Source organism: Daphnia magna, unplaced genomic scaffold, assembly GCF_020631705.1.
Source record: "Daphnia magna isolate NIES unplaced genomic scaffold, ASM2063170v1.1 Dm_contigs170, whole genome shotgun sequence".
NCBI lineage: Eukaryota > Metazoa > Arthropoda > Branchiopoda > Diplostraca > Daphniidae > Daphnia > Daphnia magna.
In genome coordinates this window covers 89,577-102,646 of record NW_025533150.1, presented here as the reverse complement: position 1 = coordinate 102,646, position 13,070 = coordinate 89,577, and the positions used below count along the sequence as shown (strand labels likewise).

The 13,070-nt window shown below is 42.3% G+C and overlaps 2 protein-coding genes, 3 non-coding genes and 1 pseudogene across 5 annotated transcripts; 2 read left to right on the top strand and 4 right to left on the bottom strand.

The window, feature by feature from the left end:
• Positions 1 to 3,471: 3,471 nt before the first annotated feature.
• On the bottom strand, positions 3,472 to 4,447 carry LOC123467286. The gene is given in 2 exon segments (XM_045167264.1): positions 3,472 to 3,525; positions 3,527 to 4,447. Coding segments are annotated over 2 exon segments (975 nt in total).
• Positions 4,448 to 4,463: 16 nt separating this feature from the next.
• On the bottom strand, positions 4,464 to 6,007 carry LOC123467285 (annotated as a pseudogene).
• Positions 6,008 to 7,433: 1,426 nt separating this feature from the next.
• Trnav-cac lies at positions 7,434 to 7,506 on the top strand. Its single transcript has one exon. It is a non-coding gene; the product is annotated as a tRNA-Val (tRNA).
• Positions 7,507 to 7,937: 431 nt separating this feature from the next.
• Positions 7,938 to 8,011, bottom strand: Trnan-guu. Its single transcript has one exon. It is a non-coding gene; the product is annotated as a tRNA-Asn (tRNA).
• Positions 8,012 to 9,198: 1,187 nt separating this feature from the next.
• On the top strand, positions 9,199 to 9,271 carry Trnav-cac. The gene has a single exon. It is a non-coding gene; the product is annotated as a tRNA-Val (tRNA).
• Positions 9,272 to 10,071: 800 nt separating this feature from the next.
• Positions 10,072 to 12,593, bottom strand: LOC123467284. The gene is made up of 4 exons (XM_045167263.1): positions 12,110 to 12,593; positions 11,639 to 11,767; positions 11,424 to 11,482; positions 10,072 to 10,743 (listed from the first exon to the last, which is right to left on the bottom strand). The coding sequence occupies exons 1-4, from the start codon at positions 12,591 to 12,593 to the stop codon at positions 10,072 to 10,074; spliced, it is 1,344 nt and encodes a 447-aa protein (XP_045023198.1).
• Between the last annotated feature and the right edge of the window lie 477 nt (positions 12,594 to 13,070).

The following is a 13,070-nucleotide window of genomic DNA, read 5'->3' as shown; positions in this document are numbered from 1 at the left end:
CATGCAGCATTTAGAAACCAACCAGCTCTTACAGAGATTGACTGTGAGTGGAAAAAATTTAATTAGTTTACTTAATACTGCCCCGAGTGAGGTTCGAACTCACGACCTCGAGATTATGAGACTCGCGCGCTGCCTACTGCGCTATCGAGGCATGAATGTATATTAAACACATTCGATCGAGAAACAATCCTATGATACCGTAAACTCTTTACTACCTAAATGAATAAACAACTTAATTTGTTAGCAGGCGCAACTAAAATCTGGTGATCTGTACCAAGAGTAGAAACTCCCATAGTTCATGTGAAAGAAATAAATGAATAATATGTTTTCAGTAGTTGATGTCCAATTATTTTGTTAACACGGCTTAAACTCTGTGCGTTTTTCCTGAACGAAACCTGTTTGGTAGGTGGTGTTCTGCCGTGTTAGGCCATCTTGTGAAGGACTCAGAAACCAAGCCACTAGCACACTTGACCTTCAGCGTGTTAGGCCGACGTGATAACCACTACACTATGGGAACTGAATTATACGAATTGATTGAAACGAAGTTTCAATTAAGACCACATGGAATTGAACGCCCACCGTGGGGCTCGAACCCACGACCCTGAGGTGAAGAGTCTCATGCTCTACCGACTGAGCTAGCCAGGCACATGCTAATGGTTAACGCAAACAGAAACGATCCCAACAATCCATTGAGTATTTCTTCTGTCAAAGGAACGGTGGAGTCCTAAAGAAAAATAACAACTTAAATAAATTTTTTTTTGTGTGTGATTCATACGTTTGATTTCCAGCAAGACATGAAACAGCTGCCTCCACATATGGAAAGGAGGTGGGTTAGACCATGTCAAGTGCGCTATGTCACATTGTGAATTTTCCATATGGTCCCGCACAAGGCTTATAACTAGCTGATTACCACCAGAAGGCTCCCGAAAATGAAGTACACATGTTGTTTTTAGAGTAGTTTTGTTGTTTTGACGATTCAAAATTTCTTTAATTTGCTATTTTACGCGTCCCAAGTTTACTCATCATCAATGAAAGGAGTGCAAAGTAGCATAACTAATAAAGATAACCATAATCTGTTTAACTGTAGAGTTATCAAGGTTGTACACCACTGATGACTAGGCAACGATGTATACGGAAAAGATACAGATGATTCTTAACCAATCATAAGGAGTCTCTAAGGATAAAAAAGAATATGTAAAAACTCCTATGCTACGCCCCTGGGTGGGAACGAACCACCAGCCTTCTTTTTTTTTTCTTGTAAAATTCTCTTTTATTATCTTTTGTTATCAGCTAATTGGGGCATTAAAACAAACGAAGCAAAAAAAAAAAAAAAATTTTGGTCGCCGGATGCAGATGTTAGCAAAAGGGATGTAGACGAAAATGTGGCAATGTTGGGGACTCTAATAATAAACAAAACAAAAACAAACAAATGCAATGTGTTTTGAGGTGGGATAATACCGTAAAATAAAACAAAACAAAAGTAAACAAAGCAGAAGAATTGGTAGCAGAAGACTTGGTAACAGAAAATATTAACAAAAATATACAAAGGCCATTGATGTTGGGAAAAGGAAATACAACATAAACAAAAATAAACAAAATATACTAAAATTTATGGTAAAGATTAGGTAGGACATAGGGATCTAGGTTGACGAAGGGCTTTCCATAGGCTCTCTACTTCTTCTTGACGTGGGATGCGAAGGTGACTTCTTTCCTTCCAGGTGATGAAGAGGTAAGCAGCCAGTAGAGTGAAAGAAAACTGGAGATTTCCTATTGGTCCAAAATAGCCACGTATCAAATCTTCCTTTGACGAACTGCAGCCCATCTGACGCATAGTTCCTTCCAACCAGCTCCAAACGATGAGGCGTTCAGGACCCTGGTACATCAGATGCTCATCGGTTTCGGGGTCTTCATTGCAGAATGGGCATGTTGCATCCTTGGTGGGGTCCAACCGATGGCATCTGGTCCTGGTAGGGAGAAGTTGCTGGTTGAACAGGAACATGGTCTCTCTGATGTTAGTTGGAAGGGCTGCAGTCTCCTTCCAGATACGTGGCCAATCCAGATTAGGCCTCAGGATCTCCAGCTTTCCCATTGTTGTTTCCTCCAGGATCCAATGATTGTAGGTTTTTCGATGAACCATTGGATTCCCCTGCACCAGAATGGAAGATGCGAAAAGTTGCTTGATTTGATGCAGGGGTTTCTGAAGGTAATAGGGTCTCTTCATGACTGCTACAGGTGTGGTGTTGTCCTTGTAGAGTGGCAATAAGGTTCGGAGAGGAAAGGACATCCAATAACGAAGTAGAGAGCTTTCTGGACTGCTGGGCCCTGTCAGGACTTTGTACAAGGGGCAGAGGAAAAGGGAACGGTAAAAGAGGTATGTGTTGACCATTCCCAGTCCCCCCTCTTTGACAGTACGGAAAATCACGGTTTTTTTCGGCCTTTCTACTTTCCCCATCCATAGAAATTTCATGACAGCCTTCGAAATCTGGTCAGCCATTTTTTTATTACAAGGTAATACCTGTGCAAAGTACACAGTTCCGGAGAGAGCCTTCGACTTAAGGAACATTACCCTCTGGTAAATATTAAACCGTCGACTGGCATTCTCTCGCAGAATACCATTTAAAGAGCTAAATGCATCATTCCAAACCCTACTAGCTGTCTCTACTATGGAATGGGAAAATTTAATTCCTAACAGGGACAATTTTGGCGCTGACACAAGCCACTCAAGAGGCCAAATTGATCTAGAGCTCCAAGTCCCGAGTCCCAGGGCTTTTGTTTTCTCCTTATTCATCCTTGCCTTTGTCCACTGACAGAACATATCAAGGATTTGTCCTGCCCTGGTAAAATCTTCGTCACAAGAAACGAAAATGGTGACGTCATCAACAAAGGCTCTGACAGTGAGTTTTTCATTAAACAATGATATACCCTTGAGAACTCGAGATAAACGCACAAGCAAAGGCTCAATGTATAGAACGAAGAGATGGACAGATAGGGGGCATCCCTGGCAAATCGACTGAATATTGAGGATTGACATTCCTGTTACAGAATACATAGTCTGTAACCAACGGACGAAAGTGGTGGGGTAACCCATAACATCCAGAATCCTCCAGAGGACTTCCCTGTTAACCAGGTCGTAGGCCTTTTCAAAGTCAACTCCAACAATGGCAGCGCCCATACCCCGAATCGAAAAGTTGGAAGAGTCATGACATCCCCAGTCATCAACGAATTGAATGACATCTCTATAAAGACTTAAGTTATCAAAAATCAATCTACCAGGTACCCCACCTTTTTGATGAGGCCCTATGGTAGATGACAGTGTCTGCCTCAATCGTCTCGCTAAGACAGATGCCATGACTTTGTAGTCACAATTCAAAAGAGAAATTGGCCGAAAATTAGAAATTCCACAAAGTCCTGAAGACTTGGGAATTAGCCTGACCGCCGCTTGGCCCTGCGAAGACGCCAGAGATTCCCTTTCTAGGATATGATTAAACATATCCAAGAAATGGGGGGCGATCACGTCCCAAAATTCTACGTAAAACTCGTAAGGAATGCCATCGGTGCCAGGAGACTTGTTTGACTTCATTGCTATTAGAGCAGCTCTAATCTCAAGAAGCGAAATCGGTGCCGTTAGGTTTGGGGTTGGCTTAAAGCAATCTCTTACTCCCTCAAGGAACTCAGTCTCTGCCAGTGTGTCAGGAGGAGGTTGATTTTTAAAAATTTTTGTAAAATTTGAAACAATCTCTGCTGAAATGTCCTCTTTGGTCGATAAGCAAGTGCCATTAGAGGCAATTATTTTATCAATGCGACACTTACGGTAGTTAATTCTGGCTCTATTTACATGAAAAATACTTGCTTCTTCTACCTCTGGGCCCTCGAAGCAGCGGGAACGAATCCCATACCCTTTAAGTGTGCTCTCCTCCCAAGACTTCGAGAATTTCCTCAACTGGTGAAAGGCAACCCAATCAAAGGTGTCTGCTTCGGCCAACTCCTGAATGCAAGACTGATAGAAAAACTTAGTATCTCTTATCAGTCTTGCTCTTTGCCTAGAATAATCTACCGAAATGCGCTTGATACCTGGTTTCAGGACACTCTCCCACCAATTTGCTACATTGCTTTCCCTAAGAGGATGATTAGCAGATTCCTGAATGAAATTAGTTACATATTTCTGATAACCTTCTTCTGACAATATCAAAGTATTTAGTTTCCACAACCCGGCAGAGGATCTGCTACGATTCGGGAGATCGAGATAGCAAGTAAGTGTTGTTTGAACTGACTGATGGTCACTAATCGATAAAGACTGCAAAGAAATATTTAAAAATTTATCTGCAAAAGATCGACTAGCATAAATCCTATCAAGCCTAGAAGAACCCGAATGGTAATGGAAAGTGTGACCTGGTTCACTATGATTTAGCTTTTTCCAGATGTCTACCAGATCGAGACCAGTAACCATCTCCTTTAAAGCACAGCTAACGACACTACTGGGGATAGGGAAGGACTGGGTATTTGCCCTATCTTGGATGTCGTCAACGCAGTTAAAATCGCCCATCAACACGAAGGGCAGTCGAGTGGTAACTGAGTAGGCAGGAACGGTTTGTCGAAGAAAAGTGTTTCTCTCGTTCTTAGCCTGTTTACCTGACGGGGCATAAATATTAATAAACGTAAAACATTTTACGTCGATAGAGATAAGCCTTCCATCAGGTTCAAGAAGCAATCGAGAATATTCCAGACCATGCTTAATGAGAATGGCTGTTCCGTTTTTGTTGGGACCGACATTTGCTAGCAAGTGGTAACAGCTTTCAATAATTGGACAAGAATGAAAGGCTACCTCTTGAAGTCCAACGATATCTAGATTACCGTCCCTGCAGAAATTTAAAAGAATTTGACGTCGCTCGACTGACCTAATACCTCCAATGTTGATAGAAGCGATTTTTAGTCTTGAAGTCATTTGTTAGGTTTTTATGAGTCGGGGAATGCCTGAAGAAGGTTTAGAATTCTGGGCCGTCAAAGTAGGTTTGAAGCGTTTGTTTCGTGGTACCGTGGGAATTCTCAGGGGGTCCTTTGTTTTGTCAGGTCCCATGGTCTCAATTTCCCCCATGTCGGGTTCCATCGATTCCATTATAATTGTCATTGGTTCTTGGTCTTGTGTCTCTGTGTCAGGGGCTGTCATTTGGGATTTCATAATTGGTTTCGAAGGGTTGTCTTCAGAAGGTACAGTCAAGGAACTGGTAAGAGTGCTACATTCCATGGTTTCAGTTTCCAAATTTTGAGTCCCTCCTGAGGGTGAATCTTGCAATTCACCCTCCAAAGGTACCTTGGAAACCATGGAATGTTTAGCTAAGGGAATTACTACGGGATTCTGTTTAATGGTCTCTGTCTTTTTAGTCATTTTGGGAACAGGTTTTTGGACAATGGTGGGTTCCTGGTTTCGTTTTAATGTCGGGCAGTTGTAGCTAAAGTGGGTCTCATCGTCACAAAGTCTGCAAGTAGGCTTTTGTCCGTCATACTTTACCATGGCACGATAACTGTCGATTGTAATGTATGACGGAATGTTTTTCGTCACCGTCATTCGTACAATCATCCAAGTGGCAAGGACAAGGTATAAAACTTCATCCTCTGCCACCCGATAGCGTTCCCACCGAGCTTCAATTACATTCCCAAAGTTCTTTAGACGTGTCTGAACTACTCCCAAGTCTAGATTCTGTGGAATCCCTGCAATTCGAACAAATTTCTCTTGGATATTGCTATCCCTTATGACTACGCCAACTTCTTTCCCCTCCAATTCGGTCCTGACGATACCACTGTGTTGGGACAAAAAACTTGAGGTGTATGCCTCTGATGTAAACGTAATTCTAGCGACCTGGTTTCTCGTATCTAGCACAGCAACTAGGCCTAAGAGATCCTGTGGCTCAACCTTCAAACTACGCACGAAACCATGAACTGTACGCATACTCAATCTCGGGAATTGAACCCCAAAATCAATATCTACACTATTGAGCCACTTGGCAGCCATTGTCCCCTAGACAATGTAAACAAACTGCCAAAAGGGGGGAGGGGAAGGTCCCCACACACGTAAAAAAACACACAAATCAAACAATTTGGGGCCTGGCTGAATACTCCCATCAGAAAAGGAAATGTCTTCCCCAGGGTTTGAAACCGAACACAGCTCGGTTGCATCCATCTCTTCTTCCACATCTTTATCCATCTGATCTATCATGGGTGGAATAGATGGTACTCCAGGTGCAATTGTATCGAGTGGCACATCGTCCCCCCCCCCGAAAGGGTGGGAAAAAAATGGTGTCCACACCCGGTATCGAAACTGAAACCTCTCGAGTCGGAGATCCGAGTTCATCCAAACGAGCTACACCGGTTTCTATTTCCTCGGCTTCCTCGACGAGGGAATGGGAAGAGGCAGTACGACTCCTTTTTTTTATTGTTTTTGTTGGTCGCGGAATTCCCTCGTCTCTTTCATTTTCTTTTTCCTTACCGAATAAGACGCCACAGACGAATCCACACAGCCAGTGTCTTCAGCGTCAGAATCGGTGTCAGAAAGAGACTCAGCTTCATCGGGTTTCGAAATTGGATCCTCCGAAGCTTTATCAAAAACGACTACAGTCGACATCGTTGACCTCTGGGCTAACTCGGGAAATGAATCAGCGTCAACAGTTGGAGCAATTGGCATTTTCAAGCCACCAGTCGGCCCTGTCTCCTGGGGCTTCCTAACAATTTTAACTGTCCCACGATTTGTTAGTACACTACTATAGCTACGTGTTCCCATTGAGCCTTTTAAAATGGTGCTGGGGTGGTTAAACTACGGGGTTGCTTGGGGCAATTAGCTAAGACATGGGTGGGAGAATCACACATGCGCCATGTGTGTATTTGTCCTGCATAAGACACCATTAGTGGATCCTTGTAGCTTCCAAAGGTTATAAAAGATGGGATGCTCTTGTGGATCTCCATATCCACATTAACAACTCCAGTCTTTATCCCGTTCCACCTTGGAAGTGACCTATCCTGATACGTGTCCCAAAACACCCGAGAAATCACTCCAAACTCGCGCAATCTCTTGTTTAGCAGGCTAAGGTCATCATCGAATTTGAAATGTTGAATTCTAACGGGTACGAGGTTAACTGACCTATCTCTAACTCGAATTCGGACCTCCTTGCCACTAATGACTACAGATTCTTTTGCACTAAATTTATTCAAGAATTCAATATGGTCTTTGACGGTCTTGAACCCAATTCGGAAAACGCAAAAGGCTCGCCCTGGTAGGCGAGAAACAGCATCAATGATGCTGTCAGATTCATTACTATCATGCTCGAAACATTCGTAGAATTCATGCCTGGTCACTTCAGTATTACCAAAAAAAAATTTCGGCAGTACGTTGGCAGACGTCTGGGGATTCCGTTCCCATTTAACCCACAACAAAGGGGCATAGTGTTCTCATAGTGTAGCGGTTATCACGTCGGCCTCACACGCTGAAGGTCCTCAGTTCGATCCTGGGTGAGAACAGTCGGTTTTTGAAGTTTATCAATTTCACTGCAATCTGCGTGTCTGAGTAGTAACCAAAGGGCATGCCAAGTGGGGAGTCGGGTGAATTTTCCATATGGTCCCGCACAAGGCTTATAACTAGCTGATTACCACCAGAAGGCTCCCGAAAATGAAGTACACATGTTGTTTTTAGAGTAGTTTTGTTGTTTTGACGATTCAAAATTCCTTTAATTTGCTATTTTACGCATCCCAAGTTTACTCATCATCAATGAAAGGAGTGCAAAGTAGCATAACTAATAAAGATAACCATAATCTGTTTAACTGTAGAGTTATCATGGTTGTACACCACTGATGACTAGGCAACGATGTATACGGAAAAGATACAGATGATTCTTAACCTATCATAAGGAGTCTCTAAGGATAAAAAAGAATATGTAAAAACTCCTATGCTACGCCCTTGGGTGGGATCGAACCACCAGCCTTCCGGTTAACAGCCGAACGCGCTACCCAATTGCGCCACAAAGGCATCTGAATTAATTGGGGGAGACGGAAACTTTGTGCTTCTTTACGACTGAGAGAAACGTAATGTGTTCATTCTCCAACCCTTTTGGTTATCCCAGAAACAACAATTGGGCACCATTTATCTAGTTTATGCTGCTACTGTCAGTGACAGGATACAAATGTTTAGTAAATTAAACCGGAAACAGACGGCTTCTTCCAGACGTCAGATGGCGCTGATGTTTTTAAATATTTTTTCCCTTCGGTACCACCATCAAGTTTACCAGGAGTAGAAATGGAAGTACTCTTCTCACGGAAGAAATTGAGCTACACTCGTTCTGCTCCAGAGATGGCGTCGCGGCTGGTAAGTTCCAAACTAACAAATATTTTAGGTTTTATCGAATCAAATAATTTACATTTTATTCGTATCACTGAGACGAATCCAATGCTCATTTGGGAAATATTCGTTTACAATTCATCGTTGGAGAAATTTAGGGTAAAAGTTTGTATCACGTGATCTACCTTATGGACACGTGTGATAAAGAGGAAGGGCTAGTTCGGAAACGTTTACTTTCATTACCTTAACCCTTGAATCTTTGCTTTCTTTCTCTCATTCCCTCTCTTCAGAAATTCCAATTAACCAGCCGCAAACGCCATCTCTGGAGCTTAACACGCGTAGCTCAACTGATTCTGCAGCCGTTACTACTCCCGATATACATCATGGTCTAACCCACCTCCTTTCCATATGTGGAGGCAGCTGTTTCATGTCTTGCTGGAAATCAAACGTATGAATCACACACAAAAAAAATTTATTTAAGTTGTTATTTTTCTTTAGGACTCCACCGTTCCTTTGACAGAAGAAATACTCAATGGATTGTTGGAATCGTTTCTGTTTGCGTTAACCATTAACATGTGCCTGGCTAGCTCAGTCGGTAGAGCATGAGACTCTTAATCTCAGGGTCGTGGGTTCGAGCCCCACGTTGGAGGTTCAATTCCATGTGTTCGTAATCGAAACTTGGTTTCAATCAATGCATATAATTCAGTTTCCATAGTGTAGTGGTTATCCCGTCGGCCTAACACGCTGAAGGTCCTCAGTTCAATCCTGGGTGGGAACAAGACATCCTTTGCATACAGTTCTGATGTGGTTATTTATATTGTTAACTTAGATTCGGTTGTAAAACCCTTTTATAAAAAGCATCCTATTGTAATATTCGTGTTCTCATAGTGTAGCGGTTATCACGTCGGCCTCACACGCTGAAGGTCCTCAGTTCGATCCTGGGTGAGAACAGTCGGTTTTTGAAGTTTATCAATTTCACTGCAATCTGCGTGTCTGAGTAGTAACCAAAGGGCACGCCAAGTGGGGAGTCGGGTGAATTTTCCATATGGTCCCGCACAAGGCTTATAACTAGCTGATTACCACCAGAAGGCTCCCGGAAATGAAGTACACATGTTGTTTTTAGAGTTGTTTTGTTGTTTTGACGATTTAAAATTCCTTTAATTTGCTATTTTACGCGTCCCAAGTTTACTCATCATCAATGAAAGGAGTGCAAAGTAGCATAACTAATAAAGATAACCATAATCTGTTTAACTGTAGAGTTATCATGGTTGTACACCACTGATGACTAGGCAACGATGTATACGGAAAAGATACAGATGATTCTTAACCTATCATAAGGAGTCTCTAAGGATAAAAAAGAATATGTAAAAACTCCTATGCTACGCCCCTGGGTGGGATCAAACCACCAGCCTTCCGGTTTTTTTTTTATTTTTAAACGATTTATTGTCACAAGTAAGATTTAAATTGTTTTACAGATACGTTGGGGCATTTGTGGCATTTGTGACATAAGTTGCATGTTGTGGCAAAGGAGGAAAATTACAGTGAACTAATTACATTTCGAGGCGGAATTGATGGAGGACAAATGATTTTGGTGGAGATGAAGATTAACAATATGATATCTGGAAGGATGGGGGGGTTCCAAGAGATAATAATTATGATGGGAGAAACTTGTTGTATGAAGGAAAGAAGGTATCTGTGGAGAAAGTTTTGTAGGAATATTTAGGGTTTAGAAGGTGACGTCTGTGGAGAGTTTATGAATGAAGGAGGCGTGACCAGAGAGACTGTATTTCCTTTATGGCTGGGGTGAAGTTTTGGCTGCGGCCAGTCCAGACGGTGATTTTGTAGGATTGGATGAGGGCCAGTATTTTCTTTTTATTGGGCCCATTTCCAACGTCTCCATTGATTGCTGATTTCAATGGTTTTAGACATCCGAGTTTTGTCAATTGAATACGGAGCCATAAACTGATGTCAACTTTCTCTTTACAAAGTAACATTAGATGGTCGTCAGTTTCTTGGCCAGCATTGCATAGAAGGCATTGGTCGTTGTTTGAAAGATTGAGACTATTGAGAAGCATTTGGGTGGGAAGCTGGTTATGGTTAAAATCCCAGACCACTTCGGCGTTTTTCCCTTTGATTTTGGCCACCCAACGCCAGATGGAAGCCCAGTCAAGGTCCGGTTTCGCAATCTCTGTTCTCCCTGGTTGCCCTATGTTAGCGATCAGGTGATTGTAGGTGGCGCGGTGATTCGATACAGTTGACGATGTGAAGATGCCAGCTTTAAGTAGATCGGTGATGGTTGAAAGTGAGGTAGTGAAGTATGGATGCGATGAATGTGTTGCATTAAACCTAGGCTGGGTGATTTGTGGAAGGAGGTTCTTGAGATGTGGCCCCAACCAATAAACACTTGCAGTTCTCTCAATAGCCTCGGGGTGGATAAAAGATTAGAAAATTTGCCGAGTGAAAAGGGACAGGAAGAATGGAAAAAGTAAAGTTACACCAAGCCCACCTTGAAGCCGGGGGCGGATCAAAACATTTAGGGGTGGGTGCTCTCTTCGTTGTGCCCAAAGGAATTTGTTGCATTTTTGTTGGAGGAGAAGGGCTTGGGTTTTGTTGCAGGGAAGTACGTGGGCTATATGAACAAGTTGTGACAAAACATGTTGTTTAATGAAAAGGATGCGACCATAAAAAGTGAAATGACGGTGTGTGTTTTTGATGAGAATATTTTGGATGATGTTGAGCTGTCTTTGCCAATTGTCTTTAACTGTTTTTTTTGTTTCGGAAGAAAAAGTAATTCCGAGAACTTTTAATTCATCTACTTGAGTTATCCAATCATATGGCCATTTATTTTTAGGATATGATTGTTTTAAATTGCCTCTATGGGGAATCGAACTCTTAACCTCAGCAACCCCAGCCGACGCCGCTGCCCACTGTGTCACTACGGGTCGTTGAGTTTTATGTATGGTCCAGATGCCTAGACCAAGTAATTTTGTCTTCCCCTTGTTAATACGTGCATTTGTCCAGGCACAAAATTCCAGAATAATCTCGCATGCACGACGTACATCTTTCATTGATGAGGCAAAACTACAAGATCATCTACATATGCACGAACTTGGATGCGTTTTCCGTAGTGTTCAATTCCGTCAATACCCCTAGACAAGCAAACTAAAAGCGGTTCAATATAGAGGGCAAACAGATGGACTGACAGAGGGCACCCCTGTCGCACGGATTGTGCATTGTCCACAGTACCGACTATGTCATTACCGTTCAATGGGCATAGTTCAGTTATACTGTACAGTGTTTTTAACCAATCAACAAACAGGGGAGGGTAGCCCATGGCTGTCATCACTTCCCACAGTACGTCTCGGTTGACAAGGTCATATGCTTTCTCCAAATCGTACGCGATAATGGCGGCCGGTTTGAGGGAAGATACTTCTTTTGATTTACGGCCTGTATTATCAATGACATCTCGAATTAAACACAAGCTGTCAAAGATATAGCGGCCGGGTACACCACCTTTTTGATGTGAATCTAGAGAGTTTTGAAGAGAATTTCTCAGACGAAAAGCCAATACTGACGCGATTAACTTGTAATCGGTATTTAACAATGAAATTGGCCGGTAATCTGTGATTTTACTCAGGGCTGGGATTTTTGGGACTAATCTAATAGCTGCCCTTCCCTGCGACGGTTGAAGTTTTCTTTTGTCGAGGACACAAATCATCATCTCTAGAAAATGAACACAAATAACATCCCAGAATTTTAAATAAAACTCAAAGGGAATGCCATCTGTACCTGGGGCCTTGTTCTTTTTAGTTGCCCTAAGTGCGTTGTTAATTTCCTCTACTGTAAATGGAGACACTAGAAGATTGTCACTCTCCGGGATCGAACCTAGTACTCCTCGATCGAACGCTTGAGCGTTTAACGACTGAGCTACTACTGATAGACCCGGGTCGTTTTTAGTGGGTTTTGTGCGGTTAAGTGCACCTCTAATCCCTTCTATAAATTTTCCAGCTAAATGGGTATTAGGGGCGGGCTGGTTCTGAAAGATTCCACTGAAATGTTTAATTATTTCTAGGTTAATTTGCTCAGATTGGGTAATTTTACAGTTATCATTAGTTTTGAGTTGGGTGATCAGAGACTTCTGGAAATTACTCGTTGACTTGTTCATATGAAAGGTAGATGTCTCTTCTTCGGCTGTACTCTGAACGCGTGAACGTATTGCAAATCCCCTCAATGCTTCTCGCTCCCAGGCTAGAAACTCACGTTTCAACTCCATGTAGCGCGCATGATTGAGATTTGCATTGTTCACGGTTTCTTTTAGTTGATGTTGGAGTAATTTCCGTTTGACTCTCTGGTCACAGATTCTCTTTTTACAATAATTAATTGATAAACGCCTGAGGCCAGGTTTGAAAATGTTCTCCCACCAGTGGTCAACGTTTCCAATACGGGATGTATGTTGGGACATTTCTTCAATAAAGACATGCACCAATTTTATATATTCTTCCTCCTCGAGGATTGATGTGTTAAGTTTCCATAAAACCCTTGACTTGTTTCTCACTACACGAGGAGGGGTGGTACTGTTTATATACCCTACGATTTGTCTGTGATCCCCGAGTGGTAACTCGTGCAAATGGATATCAGAAAATTTTACGTGGTGCTGACAATAAATTCGGTCTAATCTAGCCTGGCTAGTCGCACAAAAGTACGTCCAACAAGGTTCATTTTTCCGAATATCTCTCCAGACATCTGTTAA